This window comes from Lagopus leucura, unplaced genomic scaffold, assembly GCF_019238085.1.
Source record: "Lagopus leucura isolate 7727_CA_CO unplaced genomic scaffold, USGS_WTPT01 Super-Scaffold_100002, whole genome shotgun sequence".
Lineage (NCBI taxonomy): Eukaryota > Metazoa > Chordata > Aves > Galliformes > Phasianidae > Lagopus > Lagopus leucura.
In genome coordinates this window covers 45,902,784-45,919,595 of record NW_024962263.1, presented here as the reverse complement: position 1 = coordinate 45,919,595, position 16,812 = coordinate 45,902,784, and the positions used below count along the sequence as shown (strand labels likewise).

Sequence of the window (16,812 nt, the reverse complement as noted above, 5' to 3'; positions counted from 1 at the left end):
CAGCCTGATAGCAAGGGCTCTCTGTCCCAGAAAGTTATCAGTGAGAATACTGGAGTTATTTCACCTCCTGCATTAATCCAGGCCTTCCTAAAATGTCAAGCCACCAGCAAGCACTGAGAAGGAGCATCAGAAATTTCCATCAGGATGTTTTTGGGATTGTTGGACATGATGAGATGAGATACAGTTTGTATCTAAAATGAATTTATAATCTATAATTATAATAATAATTTATAAAATAATATAAGATATAAGATAATTTATAAAATAAGGAAATAAACACAGCTTAAAACGTATGCAGTATTTAACACTGTTTATTCTATAAATGTAGCGGTCTCCAGTCTGCTGGCGGCAGAGACGAAAGGACAAAAGTATACTTTGAACTGCTTCTTTCCCCGAGCTTGCTTTTTTCATGACTCATCTTCAAGTCCTAATATCTGTTTACACAGGAATCCTCACATCACTTCTTAGTAGCATGTAATATCTCTTTTGCTCCCCACACAAACATGAAAATGGATAGAAATCGAATCTACTCCATATAAATGTGTTTACATAAACCTGAATGTTAGACACTGTTTAAAAGACAGAAGCTGGCACTACTCAGTGGGAACCCACCATCATCTTCATCATCTTTCTTCCCTTTAAATGAAGTTCTCCAAGATGGTCACTTTCTCACAATGTATTTCTGCCTCTGCCCTATAACTGATGATGTCTAATAGCAGCACGATTAAAGACAGTTTATTGGTAACACAAGTGTTTCCTTCTACTTCTTCTCATTCGTAACTGAAAAGACTCATAAATGTCACTGTAAGTGAAAGAAAGCTGTCCTGTTCCCTATGCTGTTCCTGTATTTGCATTTCTTATGCAAACAGAAGCATGGTTTCACATAGCATTAGTTCCTCATGCAAAAATCACACGGAGCAGACATCTCTCAGATGTTATCCAATTTTACAGGCTTTTTAGTGTCTCTCTTGCTACGTTCTAGAGCCCTCTGGTGGAAAAAAAAGTATGGTGTCAGCTTACTAAGCTTACTAAACAGTATAAATTGAAAGGGTTTTTGCTATCACGCTAAAATCACATGCTCTGTGTGTAAGAGAGCCTTTGTTATTTTTGAATCATAAAGACCATTCATTGTATTAACAGGTTATGTACTAGAATGAGGTCAGCCACTAACTTCTATGTGATCATTTATAGAGATTTGATAGAAGAGTTGACAAAGACCCTGTTCTTCACCATTTGGACAGACTGAAGATAGCAGGACTCACATTTGCTCTTTCTCAGAATCAGAAAGAGGAAAGACCAAAATACTTCACCAAAAGAGGAAATAAGTTTTCTGTTTCTTCCATTGGATTAAGCCACCAGCCCATAGAAAGCAGAGCACTGGTTCAACAAGGCTTTTGAATAGCTTTAGTAGGTCACATGAATCTTCATTTGGCACTGAAAAGTTTGCTTCTTTGATCAAGGTGGAAATATTTCATTTAAAATAAAAAGCTGTTTTCTTCCAAAACTTCTCATTAAGGCTGTTTTGGGGGCACCAGTATGTTTTGTCTCCTATCTTTCCTGCCAAGTCTCCAGGCTGCTGAGTGAGGCGAGAGGAACTGGCAGGCACTGAGGGCACAAGAAGGCACCCTGCTACTTGTGGCCTCACTTAAAAGTTGAAGTCCATACAGGAAAAGCCTCTAGTTAGAGGCCCATGAAAATCAATTTGGCAACACATAACTTAACTGCTGGAGTTCTCTTTTAGTTCTGAGAAGCAAACTTGTCTGCTTATAAGCAAAAGGAGAAATGATCATGAAACTGAACTCCAATTGCAGCAAGAAATACTTTGCTTTTGAGATAGAAACCCAACAATAATTTTAGCTTATTTTGAGCATACATTTTATTTTCTGAGATTTTCTGCTCAAATAATGATTATATAAGATTTTTTATTATTATTATTTGCTTTTTTAAACCAGATTGGTTCGCATTGTATTCTTTGAAAAGTGCTTTGTTTTCTATCAGAGCTCTGGCAGATAAAATCCTTAATGTGCTCACTATTACTGTAAGTCAGGACCTTTTTATTAGGTTCCCTAAGAAGGGACGGTTTAACTCAACACTGAAAGTTGGTGATCATCTAAAATCTTTCCTTAGCTTCTATAAACAGCTTCCATTGAGTACGTACAAACACTCAGCTGCTGAATTCATCCATGCATGCTGAGGTTTACCTGTATCTTCTGCCACATCTAGCCACCTAGAGTTAGAACTATGCAGCATACCTTTGGCCTTTATGTTCCAAACTTCCCTATGTATTTAAGGCACATCTTGGCTTTAAGAGATGGCTTTAAGAATTCAAAGAGTAATGCTGAAACAAGTCAACTGTGAAAGAGAAAATATCTAAGGGTAGCCCTACACCACAACTTCTGACTTCATGCAGTGAGCTCTCATGTCTGCATTTCATAAAATCATTGAATCACCAAGGTCAAAAAAGACCTCTAAATCATCCAGTCCTACCATCTATCTGTCTATCTGTGGTGCAGGAGTTTGTTGAGGAATTGAAGTTCATCCGTATCCATAGACAAGAAGTACAGCACATAAAAGTGAAACCTTCAACAGTCTTATTTTGTTTGAAGGATGGGACAGCACCCTTGTGGATTGCATCGCAGATGGGCCATAGTGAAGTGGTGCGAGTCATGCTGCTCCGAGGAGCTGAGCGGGACGCTGCGCGGGATGTGAGTAGCACTGCTGCACTTTGCAGATTCTTCTTGGTTTGTTTTCAGGCTGCAAAGCTCTCTGAAGGGAGGCCCAGTGTTCCCAGAGCTTATTCTGTTTGCCAGGTTGTAACATTCTCCCATGGGCTCTGTTTCTCCATGTGCGTCTGGAATAAGGGATTGGAGATAGAATCATAGTGTAGAATGGCTTAAGTGGGAAGGGACCTTGAAGATTGCCTAGTTTTAATCGTCCTGCCACAGGCAGGGTTGCCACCCACTAGATCAGGTTGCCCAGGGCCCATCCAACCTGGCCTGGAATGTATCCAGGGATGAGGCATCTACAACTTCTTTGCACAACTTGTTCCAGTGCATCATCACCTTCTGAATAAAGAATTGCTTCCTAACATCTAAGCTAAATCTCCCCTCTTTTTCTTAAAGCCATTCCCTCCTGTTCTAGCATTAACAGATTATGTAAGTAGTCAGTCCCTCTCCTACTTATAAGCTCCCTTCAAGTACTGGAAGACTGCAACTGGGTCTCCCCAGAGCCTTCTCTGAACTAAACAAGCCCAACTCCCTCAACCTTTCTTCACAGGAGAGGTGCTGCAGCCCTCTGAGATGTCCATACAAATGAGAAACAAGCATGAAATAGAGTATCACTGGTTTATTTCTCCTTGAAGCTTTCACCTCTTGGGGGAACAATTCTCCAGATGCCCTGAAATCAGAGCATGTGTTGTGGAGATGCCCCCTCAAAGGTGATAAGCAGAGTAAGACCCTTCTCCCAGGATGTAGGGTCAGCTGCTGTTGCCCTCCAGACTATGGGAATGAGGATAAAATGTTTGTTACAATTGAACTGATCTTCTTCCCTTTTTTAAAGGATGGTACCACTGCTTTACTGAAGGCTGCCATTAAAGGGTACAACAATGTGATAGAAGAGTTACTGAAATTTTCTCCCACTCTTGGTCTGCTGAAGGTTAGTAGTGAAACATACAATTTTAGACAAATACTAAGAGTCAAGGAGTCTAATGAAAGTCCTTAATGTTCCTAATTATGCAAGTGGAAGACAATAAAGACCTCAAACTCAAAAAGTCAAGAGAAAAATGGAATTAACTTGTTTAGTCACTGGGGCTACGTGCAAACAAATCACTTAAAAAAATGCTGTGAATTTGATTTTTGGAATGAGGAAGCACACTGTGTTGTGGAAGGAATTATCTTAGTTTCTGTCAGCTGACAGAATCTGTCAACAGATTGCTCATGGTGCAGTTTTTAGCATTATACCCTGCGCTTTATTGACTTTAGTCAGCAAACCGGGATCCTGAGGGATCCTGGGATCTGAGAGCAATTCTCTTTTTGTTTTTGAACTCAAAACATGACTTAAAAATAATAGCAGTTCTTTGGAAGCTGCATTTTAATAGCGAATGAAATTGAGTGTACTCATAAATCACACACTTTGATAGACTCTGTGGATGCATCTAATTGGCAGTTTTGATATACTTGAAAATTCAGGTGTCGTTAGCTGAGTTGTTAATTACAAGAATGAAATATCTTCTACACTTACTTGAGCTGTCAGTTTGCAGACATGAGCAAAAGGTCAGCTACGGAAAAAAAAAGAAAATCACCGCTCAGCTGTCTGCCAGTGAGAACATTAATCATCAGAGAAGAGAAATAATATGCACAGATGGTTTCCATTACTGCTTGTTCTTGTTTTTCACTTGCTAATGGCTGATACTGCCAGGCAGCAGCAAGTGCTGAGTTCATTTCACCTCTGATCTATTGTCAAGGGCAACTTTTAAAAGAAGACATTACTGTGATAAAAAACACCCTGACTTTCTTCATTAAAGCATTTAACATCATCTCTTTTGTAATTCACTAGCCTGCCCGCACCCTGTCTCAATCACAATCATCCTCTTTGATGGCATAACCTTTTCCATATTATTTACTGTTTGTATGTTTGTTCATTGCGAACGTTTTTGTTTCACTGCTCTTTTGATTTCAAACGTCTCCGCTGGTGTTTTCCAGAATGGTACTTCTGCTCTCCACGCAGCTGTTCTGAGTGGCAATGTTAGGACAGTGGCATTGCTCCTGGAAGCAGGAGCAGACCCATGTCTGAGGAACAAGGTACGTCCCGGCATGCCACTCTGGGCAAGGATGCACTGAGCTTTGGAGCACCTGTGCATGTCACAACATGGTAGCTAGGTTATATTCTGGGGAACAGTAATCTGTTATTTGTTTCCATAAGCCATAACTTATATTTGTGTCTTATATGGCAGATGTGTAAGGAGGATATTTCTGTGGTAAGGAATGTGTATATGGGCTCCTTTGGTACAATTTGCTTAGGATTTTGCACATTCTTAATATTGAAAATACCTCAAAATTACACACCTTTCCACCACATTCTTGTAAATATGTTAGTTTACTGAAATAGTTTCAGATTCTTTTTATGACAGCAACTCTTCATTTGCAGAAATTTGGCTTTTTTTATTCTGTAAAGTGTTTTAATACTGTATGTTTGGTCATTTCTATGGAAGTATCTTCCTCTGAGTTGTCTTTATAAACTATTTGCTGTTGGCATTTGATATCTGGCTGGCTTAGTTAAGCTGTGAATGAATTAACTGGTATTTACTTCTGGTTTATTATTATGTCAATGAAATTTTATAATACAAATAATCCAGCATATGCATTCTGATAAAATCTGCATGTTATTTCTATATCAATCCACTTGATGGCAGCAGAGTTAATGCTGCTTGTATGGCAGTTTTGCTGTTCTCCTCCTCCAAGGTGCAAGATTTTTCTGCTCTGGATGGCAATCTGCAGTAGGAGAGTGTGCAGCATAGAAAGGTCTGCATTTATAACCTCTTCTACCCATTTTTTTTAATTTGATGTAAAACAGAGTACATTTGCAAAACAGAATTACTGATTTTCAGAAGTAGATTCATTATAAGTATTTTCTGTTATCGGGTTGTTTTTTTTTTCAATACATAAAGAAGACCAAACTCTGCTTTTATATTATCTATCCTAAAGAATAGGGCTGACTATTTCATAGCAATTAAAGTCTTTCTTTTGATTTTTATTTCCCAAAAAAACAACTCAGCAGCAATGTTCTCTTTAAATTTTGTGCCGGCGGCAAAGAGAACTCAAAGGATACAATTTAGTTTGGGCAGGTAGCACAAAATAAGCTGACCAGGCAGATCCCAGGCTAAGATTATTCTGAAGAGTTGAGTGATACTTGCACACTGCATGCAAAGATTACTTCTTAAGATATCTCCAACAGTGGTAGAGACAACGTTGAAATAAGCAGGTAATGGTTAAGCTCAGCACCATGTTCTTTAGAACTGAATGCTTTTAAAGAATGTATAGGAAATAATTGCTTATTTTTCCTAACTTCGAGGTTTTTTGTTCCAGGCAAATGAATTGCCAGCAGAACTAACAAAAAATGAACGTATTCTCCGACTCCTCCGCACAAAGGAAAAGCAAAGGAAAAGCTAATGCAGCAAATGTGTTTTGGCAGAGTTGAGCCCCGATGACATTAGCATGACAGTAAACCTAGATTGACCAAGAAGGGCTTTTTGAAACAGTTTGCAGAACTGATCAGCCTCTCCAGCATATGACTGCGAACATGTGAGGCCCTTGCCAGGGAGCCACCATGCCCTTGCGCCTCCACATGGCATCTCTGAACTCAGAAGGATGACGACAAGAGCAGGGTTTGGCCTGAGAGCAGTGTTTGCATACAGACTTTCCTATGCACCAGGGACGTTAGCTCCTCCACGCCTGCAGTCTGTGCATCCCCCCACACCCAAGTGCTCCCAGTGTTTCAAAGACACATTCCCATACTGGCATGGCCACACGCCTAGTGATGAGTGCCTCAGGGTGCACTTGTGGGCTGGGAGCACTCAGCCCTTGTGCCAAAAGGACACACAGGTCTTGCAGCTGTTTGGAGTCAGTTGGTCCCCATGGTGCTGCTGCAATCCCTTTGCTGGCAGTGCTAGCTCTGCCAATTCCTCTGTACCACCAAGTGCCACACAAGGCTAGAGGGACATCCCATCTGTGACATCCCAACAGGAAAAGTCCTCCTGCCAGCCCAGGGCTTTGGTAACATTTTGGTTTCTACATAGAGCTTTGTAAAATGATCCAGAGCATTATGAATTATGCCAAAAGATACCAAACAAAAAATAACTAAAAGTGATTTCCTCCTTGACGTAGCACCTGGACTGATTCCTCTGTCCAGCAACAGAGACACAGTGGGACAGCATGCAGCATTTTGCAATGTGTATGCAGTGCTGTGGGAAGGTATCCTCAGCCCTACAGCATACATACCCGCCTTTCCACAGGAAAGGACAGGATCAGTTTCTGAGCAAATCAAGTACATCAGAAGTTTGGCTGTCAGACACAACAGTACAGATGCTCTACAAGTAATCTACGTATATTCTGCATGCCCTTCCCTGTATGTTACACTATGGCTTGATATCCACTACTACTATGCAATGCACTCTTCTGTGATGGGAGTTAATGAAGAAGTTCACAGCAAACAGGTGTTTTTAACAGCTGGTGAGAGGGTTACATGTAGCCACACTTGAACAGGCCCACTAATGAATGTGGGCCTGGAAGATGAATTCTCAACAGCAAATTTGTCCTTTGTTTTGTGGCTGAGATGCTTAGAATGAGACATGCTACTTGGTGCCTGTGTGCAGAAAGCAGAGCAAATTGTTAAGGTGTTGTAAAGAGCTGTTATAACCATATTACTGTAAGTTGCTACATTAAAACCCAGACATTTCTGCAGTATATACTAAAACATAAACATACTAAGTCTTGTTAGCCACTAACACATTAGAGATTATTTTGCAGTGAGTTGAGATATAATGTTAATTCAGAATATAAGTCCAGACACTTCACTTGTCTTCAGGCTCTGACAAATTGTTGAAAAATTATGTAAGATGTTGAGGACAGAGAAAAAATGTAAGGAAACACAAAGTATGCTCTGCTTTAAAAATGGATTTAGCTAGGATTTAGCTCAATTTTTGCACTTTTGCTTCAGTGTCTGAAGAAAAAAGTGAGTTTGCACAAAGAAATGTAGTTTACGGTAGAGCAAATTAGCCATATATATTACCAAATCATAAAGTTATTATTTTTGTGAGTAAGTGAGGTAAGAAGTCAGGGTTGGATAAAGAGAGCTGCTTGGCAGCTAAAATTTCTCTTAATTCAGCATTAGAAAGGAAAGCTTTAAGTTTTCCAACAGTGTAAGGCAACATCAGAAAAAAATCTAATGGCTTAGGTAATACATGCTGCTGTATTTTTCAAATTAAAATAATGTTGTGCCTCACTGAAACTTCGCAGATGAACTGGTACATAACCAAAGAATTATGCAACACATGTGGACGATGATTGTATCCAGGTTTCAATCCTCTGAAAGACTGAAAAAAATTGAGCAGGTCGAAATCTTGAGAGCCTTATTGGGAAAGTTTGTTGCACAGCATTTTACAGGGCTGGACTCTAACTTCTTTAACAAGTTCATTTGGAGGCCACAGCGGGCTGAAGGTGAACATACTGTTCTGGAGAAAGCTACAGGGACTCCAGACAGCCTTGCCACAACACTGATATTTCTCCTTAAAGTTTCTTCATATAAACAGATGGGAAAAAAACACATCCTTAAGACGAAAAGCCCTGTCAGAGTTGTGAAGGGGAAGGATAATCACTGGAGGGTCTTCAGTAGCCAGCCATTCTGGGTGAGCAACGATTATTATCAGATGGGCTGCAGGTAACCTCTCTGCCAGGCATATTTTCTTGTTCAGGTAGTCTCACCCTAAAAGGGGCAGCTACTCAACAGAAAAGCTACTTGAGCTATGCCTGCCCATGAGAAAATGCTCCCCACCATTCACAGCAGGACTTTCCAGGTCCTGTTCCCTGCTGCCTCCATGACTGGCTACCACAGCCTATGTTCTAATGCAGCAGGTGAAGAACATCTGGGATGACACGTCCCATATGGGTATCTGATGGCCTTCTTATGGGATGCACTTTCTAGATCTTCTTTTCTGAGTAGTGTTGGGCTGTAGTAACAGGCTTTTCTTGTATCTAAAGAATATTTAAAATGTGGTTCTGCCACAGTTTGAAGGGAGAGGCTCATAGCTCCCTCTAGGCTCTCCTTAATGCTGGGTGGTAAGGTCCACAGGCTGTACAACAGTGGTAGAGAAGTGTCAGGAGAACATTTCTCTGCCATGTTCAGACTGAAGTTGAATCTGGCTTCAGCCAAGACCCTCTTCATCAAGCCTGGGGTTTTTAGGCATGAAGACCTTCTGGTATTCGCTTCATCTTGGAGCCTTTGAAGAGAGGGCTGGATTTGGCTTTGAGTTCCTGTAACCAAAAGGTGCTTATTTTGGCTGTAGATGGGCTTGGAAGTTGCAATACTGTTTACCACCACACAGTTAACCTTTTCACAAAGAAACCTTAATAATTCTTAGTGTTAATGTAACCACTGTTATCTTTAAAGTGCTCAGTAAATACTGCTGTGGTTTGTTTGTTGTTCTAAAACGGAAAGCCACATTCCTTTTCTGGCTGAAGTGATTTATTGATATCAACAGTAGCTCTTCACGTTGCTGTAGTGCTTTTTGTGTGAGGGATTCAAAGTGCTCTGCAGACACAATCATCTTTGGAAGTTCCAAATTGCATTTCTGGGATAGGCAGGGAAATAGATGAGTTCATTCACACACCAAACAAATGCAGTAGCTGCTCACCTGTTCACATTAATAGGCAAGAATAAACTTAGACTAGAAATTAAGGGGTACCAAATCCACTTCATAGATGACAGAAAGAAGGTAGGTACTGGCTAAGGACATGAAGTAGAAATGAAACAGGACAAAGAGTCAAAATGCTTTCCAAGAAGTGCCATAAATACATGTATCTCACAGAAAACAACAGTGCCAGTAGCACAATGCTTTAGGTTTGCCTCTCTGCACACTGAGATCCAGTGACCTAGCCTGCTGCCCTCTCTATCTGGGATCTGTGCAGGTATTATGGGCTGCTGACTTCCTATCAGCTGCAAGTGAATACAGAGGTTGTGCAACAAGCTCCACATGAGCCAAGGAAAAGTATATAAAGCTTTGTGCCTGTGTTTCAGATATCTAGCCATTGTAGGATGGAGATAAGCACAAGGAAAGACCTGTGGGTACAAAGAGAACTGGCATCCCATCGGAGATGTGGTAGTGGTATGGCCTCAGAGATCACAGATATATGGAGCCCTTTATTTAGGATGATCACTGCTGTGCAATGTACAGGGATGGGTACTTGGGTTACAAAAGGTAATGTCGTACCTCCTGACCTAATGCCACTTCTTGCACATGTCATTCTTTCCCTGGAGCAAAATTGCCTTGCTATTGATCCACCCACCTTTGTTTAGATTAGAAGAGCTGAGAAGATCAGAGCACCAGATGAAATAGCCGCAGGTCAGATTTAATGCACTTTAACAATCACTGTTTGTCTCAGAATCTTTTTGCAGGAATAATTCACACTTTATTCAGCCAATCATAACGACTACTGGGAAATCAGTAAGTAAATCAAATTTCATGTTGTCTTGGAAGTTTCAGAATTGTTGTACATAAAATGAAGCAGCACAAAAACTTTTTGTCCTTCACTTAATGCAAACTCTGAACAGACACAAAATACTATTGTTGTTTGGAACCCCTGTCATTACCCCATGCTCCATGAGTCAGTGATGTTAAAATGCTAATGTGTGCTAACAATCCAACCAAAGATCATATATATGGCTCTTTTTTCCAGCATTGGAATAACATACTGCATGTACGGGACTAAATAGAGTTGTGCCTTCTCACAGCAGCTCTGCATTCAGTCCTTTCAAATGTCATCTTAGTTTCATACTTGTCTGAATTCCAGTTTCTTTTGACCTGTCCTTCTACACATTCAATAAAACCTACATAAATGTAACACAGCATAAGCCTGATGATACTCTACAACAAGAATGTTGCTTTGCTAAAACGTATTTTTCCATACCATTGTTTCAATAAAAATGACTATATTATTCAGCTTATCACGCTTGTCTGTCCACTTCAATATTTATCTGTCACCTGTTATTTCAATATTTTTCTGTATTCTGTTATTTCTATTTGTAGAATACCAGAATTAATGTTCTATTCATGTTAAAACCACTTTGTTCTATTCTACTTGGTTCATTAGACTTCTATTTATTTTCCAGGTCTTTTCGGGTGAGATAGCATTCACAAAACAAATAAAGCCAATGCTCTGGCTTGAAAAACAGGAAAATTTAATTTAGCGTGACAAAATAAGGTTTGTTTCACAGATCCAGACATCACTGACAGACTTCCTTTGACATTAATATCCATTAGGTCAGATCTAAAGGGAAGATTTCAAAAAAGCAACTCAAGAAACAAAGGAGTAAAACCATATCTTTATTCAGTTAGTCAAACAAGTCTTGGTGGTTCTGTTACTATTCCTAAATGTAATGCTGACTCTTATGCTGATCCAATCTCTTTCAGTTAAAAGTCTACATCCTGCCAATATACTTATTATAGTAAGCCATGGATTCTTCTTGTAAAAGGGGAAAATCCACACTACAAAGTCTGTGTCTGACATCCCAGGCCATTTGCCTCATTTGTACAATTTTGTGTTTTGATGAGCTATATTTTGATTTAATGTCTAGAATCCCTACAGTCACACTTCAAGAAAGCATCTCCATCTATTCAGAGAATATCAAAGAAAAGGGTTGTGACTTGTCCATGAGTGAAAAAGCAGCATCTAAAGGCTTAATCTATTAATTTCCCCAAATGTTGTGCAAAACCAGAAGTTTATTTGTGAATGAAAAGGAGACAATATTTGATGGCTTGCTAGTTATATACAGAAGTAACATCTTTCAAAGCATGCTAGCTAAAATGGCCAGCCTGGACAGGACAAGGGGAATGGTTTTAAACTGAGACAGGGGAGGTTTAGGTTAGATATTAGGAAGAAGTTTTTCACACAGAGGGTGGTGACGCAGTGGAACAGGTTGCCCAAGGAGGCTGTGGTGCCCCATCCCTGGAGGCATTCAAGGCCAGGCTGGATGTGGCTCTGGGCAGCCTGGTCTGCTGGTTGGTGACCCTGCACAGAGCAGGGGGTTGAAATCAGATGATCATCTGATCACCTTTTCAAACCAGGCCATTCCGTGATTCTATGATTTTTTGTGAATGAAATAATGCAATATCCAAGAAGTAACATTATGTGATAATAATAGCCTTCTTGACCTTAAAATATATGTGTCAATACATTTGTTGCTTTATCTTCTCGGTGATTTAAAGAGACGCTAACTCTCAGGAGATCAATAACAAGTCCCATGCCTAGCAACTTTGTCTGCCCAGCAAAACAGTCTCAGACACGTATCTAAGCTGTTGTTAACTAAATGATTTTGCTCTATGTTGACAAGCCATTCTCACTGGACTAATGCTTTAATAATGTCTTGCTTTTAATGTTCACCCAGAGCTGCTCCAAACTCTGCAAAGTGCCACGCTTTGTCAGCGAGCAGGGAACAGCACAGCAACCTATGCTGTGCCAGCTGGGAACACAGCTATGTCAGAACAGATTTTTGCCACAGCAAATGTTTCACTGACTCAGATACACGGATAGAGCATGACACTAACATACAACACATGCCAGAAAATGTCTGTGGTTTTATATGCACTGCACATTTCTGTTCTGGTAGGGTACATACATATGCATGTAGGGTACATACATATACATATATTTATATATATGTGTGCATACTTGGTGTCCATGTATATGTATAAATTTCTATAATCACTTCAGAAATGGGATACATGAATCTCATCTTCTGATTGTCTGGACTGTATGGCGTTGAGAAGCAAAAGAACAACTAATTTTCTGAGGACTCCAAGAACATTTTCTGAAGGTCCTTCACTACCCATGATTCTCCATCAAATCCTACTGAGACAACTTCTAAAATTTACAAAATATCTCCAAGCCCAAAGATAAACAGGCTGATCTTCAAGAGCACTGTGGATCTTGAACCTGACTCCTGTTCCTCCTCTCCAGTTGCATTTGGCAGTGTCCACAGGAACTTTGTGTGATGGTTCTGCTTATATTCTCTATTTTGACAACAAATCCTGAGTTAAACATCAAATGGCAGCATGGCACTCAAGGAACAGTAACCTGATATTAATGCAAACCCAGTGCCTTAAAAAGCCATTTATAGGGTAAACTTCTGAATTGGTTAGTATATTAGTGTTTATGCACGGTATCTAGCACAGGTACACACTTCAGGTATTTGCTTGTAGCAACATATCAGTTATCCCCAAATTCTGCTGCAATAATAAGATGCCTTACCACAGTGTTTTTCTTCAACAGCTCCCCGATCCATACCTGCTTTTTAATATCTTGGACCACATTTTGCCATGCAATTGGTACCATGTTAAGGAAGAGCAAATTGTACTGGAGTGATTAGGACCCACTCAGATAATTCAGCAAGTCTGCTGCAAACTTGGGTCAAGCTTTGAATCTTTTGAATTCAATTCCCAAGCTTATGCAACTAGATAATAAATATCTCCACCACGAATGTAATCGTGTCAAAAATAAATGCAGAAAATATGTGACTATAGGACTTACTAAGTTTAGACAGGGACACAGTGGAACAGGTTGGTGGAGCAGCCATACAAATACACCAGGGCAGATACAAAGATGAAAAGATAAAAGGACTTGATTCAGCACCACCTGACACATTACACGTATATTTAACACTACTGGCAGCTTCAGGCTGATTGCTGTTAGCTCCTTTGGTGTGATTTGATTCCATGTGGAGAGTCTGAAGCCAAGAGCATCTGACCAAATTAATAGCTACACCAAGGTGAGTGTAATTAAAAGTCAAACAGGTCTCCACAGGTAGGGAAGGCTAACAAATGAAAAAAAAATTGCTTACAATGTTAAGTAGGAAACATCAGCTTTGTTTAGTACAAGTATTACTCTGATTTAGCTGGAGAAATATTCTTGGAACACGTTACAGTGGTTTCGACTGGCTCTACCAAAATGTGGAGGTGTGAGAAACTGAAAGAAACCTGCAAACTCACCTGCTGTAGCTTGTCTCCACAAAGGTTGCAAGATTTCCAAGCAGAATATCCTGCCTTCCTATGTGCTTGTGGAGCATGTTGCTTAACACAGCTCCCACTTCTTGCAATGGCCTCTGGGTGCTATCGCAACAGAAATAATAAAGGCTTGTAATAAATGATGAGGAAAAAGAAAGCAGCAATGGACATTTTAATTGACTTTGCTGCAAAGCGATCACGTAAATTTTCCATTTGGATGTGCAACTAATTATTCAGACAGGTTGCAATCTGAAAATTGCACGGTCATTACCACTAGATGACACAAGTCTCATTTCTGCACTGCATAAAGTGATGAAAACACTTCTGAATGCAAAGCTCAGGGCTTTCTGTCAAAGTAGAACAAGGAAAACAGGTACTTATTTTATGCTAGCTTCCAGGCAGACACTTCTGCACCAAAATGATATTCAGTGAAGGAAAGTGTTTATCTGATCTTAGTGGATGATTGCATCATAGTAATTAAGGTAGGAAAAGACCACTAAGACCATCTAGTCCAACTGCTAGGACTATTTTGGTGTAGCAGGACACCAAATGTCATCCTACACTATGAATTAAAATTAGCACCTTCTTACAGGCAGGAAAACTTAATTGTGTGTATACCGGTTGAGAATCAAAATAACTATCCCCTTCCTTCCAAGGAGACAATCCTTGAAAGCTACGTATAACCTTGGGCTTAAAAGGAGCTTCAAAAAATGTAACTTGACAGATGTCCTTAAGCAAGAATAGCTGGCCGTGGAGACAGGCATTTCTGTACCACAGAAAAGGCAATGAGCTGCTGGCAGCATTGATCTAAGTTAACTCTTTGGGGCTACTTTTTTTCCTAACATTAAGCTAACTTAAAGATGAAGCAGTCAAAAGTGCTGGCTTCATAACCAACAACACTCACAACACTTAGACACCAGGGAGCAGCTACAGCTAGCTTTGTATACTCATCCCCTAATTGTGGCAGAGAGCTGAAACCAAGACCAAGGGCTGCAGTAGGACTGAAAGAATACCCAGCCCTGCTCTGTGGGCTGGTAGCATGCAGAGGCAACATAAGCACAGATATATGCTCAGGTTTCCACATCTGCCAAGCAAAAAGATTCCAAAACTCACTCTGACCAAGATAGGCTTAGTCTGATCAGCGTTTGTTAATAAGTCTTTGCTTATAATCCACTTTGCTTTCTCTTGGGAGTGAGCGTAGAAAATCTGGAGGCATTATATGAAGGGATTGCACTGGAATAACAACATGAATGTACACAGCCTTCTAAATATAGATATCAAGCCAGGATTCAGAGAAAGGTTAAAGTATTACCACCTCTCTGTACTATAGGTGGTAGACAAGGATGATGTTATGGACTTAATTAGCTCATGGTGGAAACTGCCACACAATTTTGCAGCAAAAACATGGTGGTTGGACTGAACAACATGCTGAACATGATTCAACACTGCAGAAAGCCAACTACTTTGTACCAGGAAGGGCGTAGCCAGTAGGTCAAGTGTTGTTATTCCTCACTGACTTGTAAGGCCACACCTGGATTCCTATGACCAGTTTTGAGCTCCCCATAATAAAAAGACACTGATGATCAAGGGCAAGTCAAGTTTAATGCCAGCACGATGGCTGAAATAACTGTGATTTTTCAGCCTGGCTCAGGGGACACGTTACTGCTCTCCATGACCACAAAATGGGAAGATGCAGGGAAGCTGGAGTCACACTCTGCTGACAGGCACAGTGGTAGACAGACTCAAGCTGGAGCATGGGTAAACCTCCTCAGCTGCAGGACAGAACATTTTACTATCTGTGTAGTCACACGGTGGAACAGTTTGCTCAGAGAGGCTGTGAATTCTCCATCTCTGAAACAATTAAAATACAAGTGGAAAATTCCCTGTGCAACCTGACCTAAATGTGCTCTGCTTTCAACAGAAAGCTGAACTACAGTGACCCTCCAGAGGTCCCTGCCAACATTAATTAGCCCTTAAATATACGATACCAAGGACAACCTGCATTTTTGTCAGAAGATGGCAATAGCATTTAAATTACAGGTTTTATTCCATGAGTATAATGTGCACTAAGGAGCAACAAAGGCAAAAAAAGTAAAGGGGAATCAGCAAGAAGCTGGGGTGAATGTGCCACACCTGTTTGTCGCGTTTCCTTTGAGGCAGATCCCAAACAGATCAGCAGAGTGGAATCTCCTTACACCCAGTGATTGCAACATTGGTCAGGCCATCTGATGTCAGTGGATCGGCGCAGCAAACAGACTCCTGCAAGCAAACCCACGGGCAGCAAAGTCCCTGTGAAATCAACACCAAGAGCTGATTTCTGCCATGCAACCTGAGCTGCCTCGCTTGGGCATTATTTTTATTGCAGCTGTACTGCTGTGGCACCTGGCCACATGCACATGGGGCTGTAAGTTAACAACTTTAAAGCCAAAAAAAGAAGCCTTTGCCTGTGCTGTTACGGTAAAAATACAATTGTAAGCCATGTGATTAGTACTTTCATGCTCATAAGAAAATAGCAAACATACTGCTGGTACAACCCACATCCCTCTCGTTCTGAGGAGGCACAACTTTGCTCTGAAGACAGCAAACCACTGCATGCAGCTGTCACTAAACTTTTACCCGTGTGCAAAGAAGCAGCAAAGGCAGGCCACGAGACTCAGGCAGATCATGAGACCCAACTAAAATAAGTAGTTACGAGTTCCCCTAACAGCAAGTTTACTTCCATCTCTAGGGCTTGGCTTGCTCAGGACACGACTATCAGGTGGCCATTGCGACAGGGCAGCGCAGTACTTTCGTGGTCGTACCACTATCGTTGAGGCAATGACTGCAGGCTTGAGCCACTGGCGAAACCCAGCAGCTTGCCTCATCTCGACGCTCCAGCAAGCACTGCCATCGTTCGGGGCGTTTTCAGAGCAGCTGGCACCACAGGAAAGCCGTGAGGCGTAACTCAAGAGGTCACGAGCAGCGCCAGGCCGCAGGACCGAGCGCTCGGAGGCCACCAGGAGGGGACCGGCGACCGACTCGGCTCATATGGCAGCGTGAGG

At 40.9% G+C, this 16,812-nt stretch overlaps 1 protein-coding gene and 1 long non-coding RNA gene across 4 annotated transcripts in view; one reads left to right on the top strand and one right to left on the bottom strand.

The window, feature by feature from the left end:
* ANKRD29 (ankyrin repeat domain 29) overlaps positions 1-10,811 on the top strand; it is a gene marked incomplete at its 5' end in the record, with an annotated part of 31,885 nt that extends 21,074 nt beyond the window's left edge. Inside the window, 4 exons of the mRNA XM_042869481.1 lie at positions 2,607-2,705; positions 3,559-3,654; positions 4,701-4,799; positions 6,084-10,811. Of these exons, the coding sequence (XP_042725415.1) occupies positions 2,607-2,705; positions 3,559-3,654; positions 4,701-4,799; positions 6,084-6,167 (378 nt within the window). The remainder of the gene's footprint in view (positions 1-2,606; positions 2,706-3,558; positions 3,655-4,700; positions 4,800-6,083) is intronic.
* A 919-nt stretch (positions 10,812-11,730) lies between these two features.
* On the bottom strand, positions 11,731-16,783 carry LOC122179178. 3 transcript variants are annotated; one of them, XR_006178560.1, is made up of 4 exons: positions 16,573-16,783; positions 15,905-16,060; positions 13,757-13,876; positions 11,731-12,781 (listed from the first exon to the last, which is right to left on the bottom strand). It is a non-coding gene; the product is annotated as an uncharacterized LOC122179178 (long non-coding RNA). The 3 variants fall into 3 exon arrangements; XR_006178561.1 differs by having other exon boundaries at positions 15,905-16,030; XR_006178562.1 differs by lacking the exons at positions 11,731-12,781; positions 13,757-13,876 and adding an exon at positions 15,356-15,622.
* Positions 16,784-16,812: the final 29 nt, after the last annotated feature.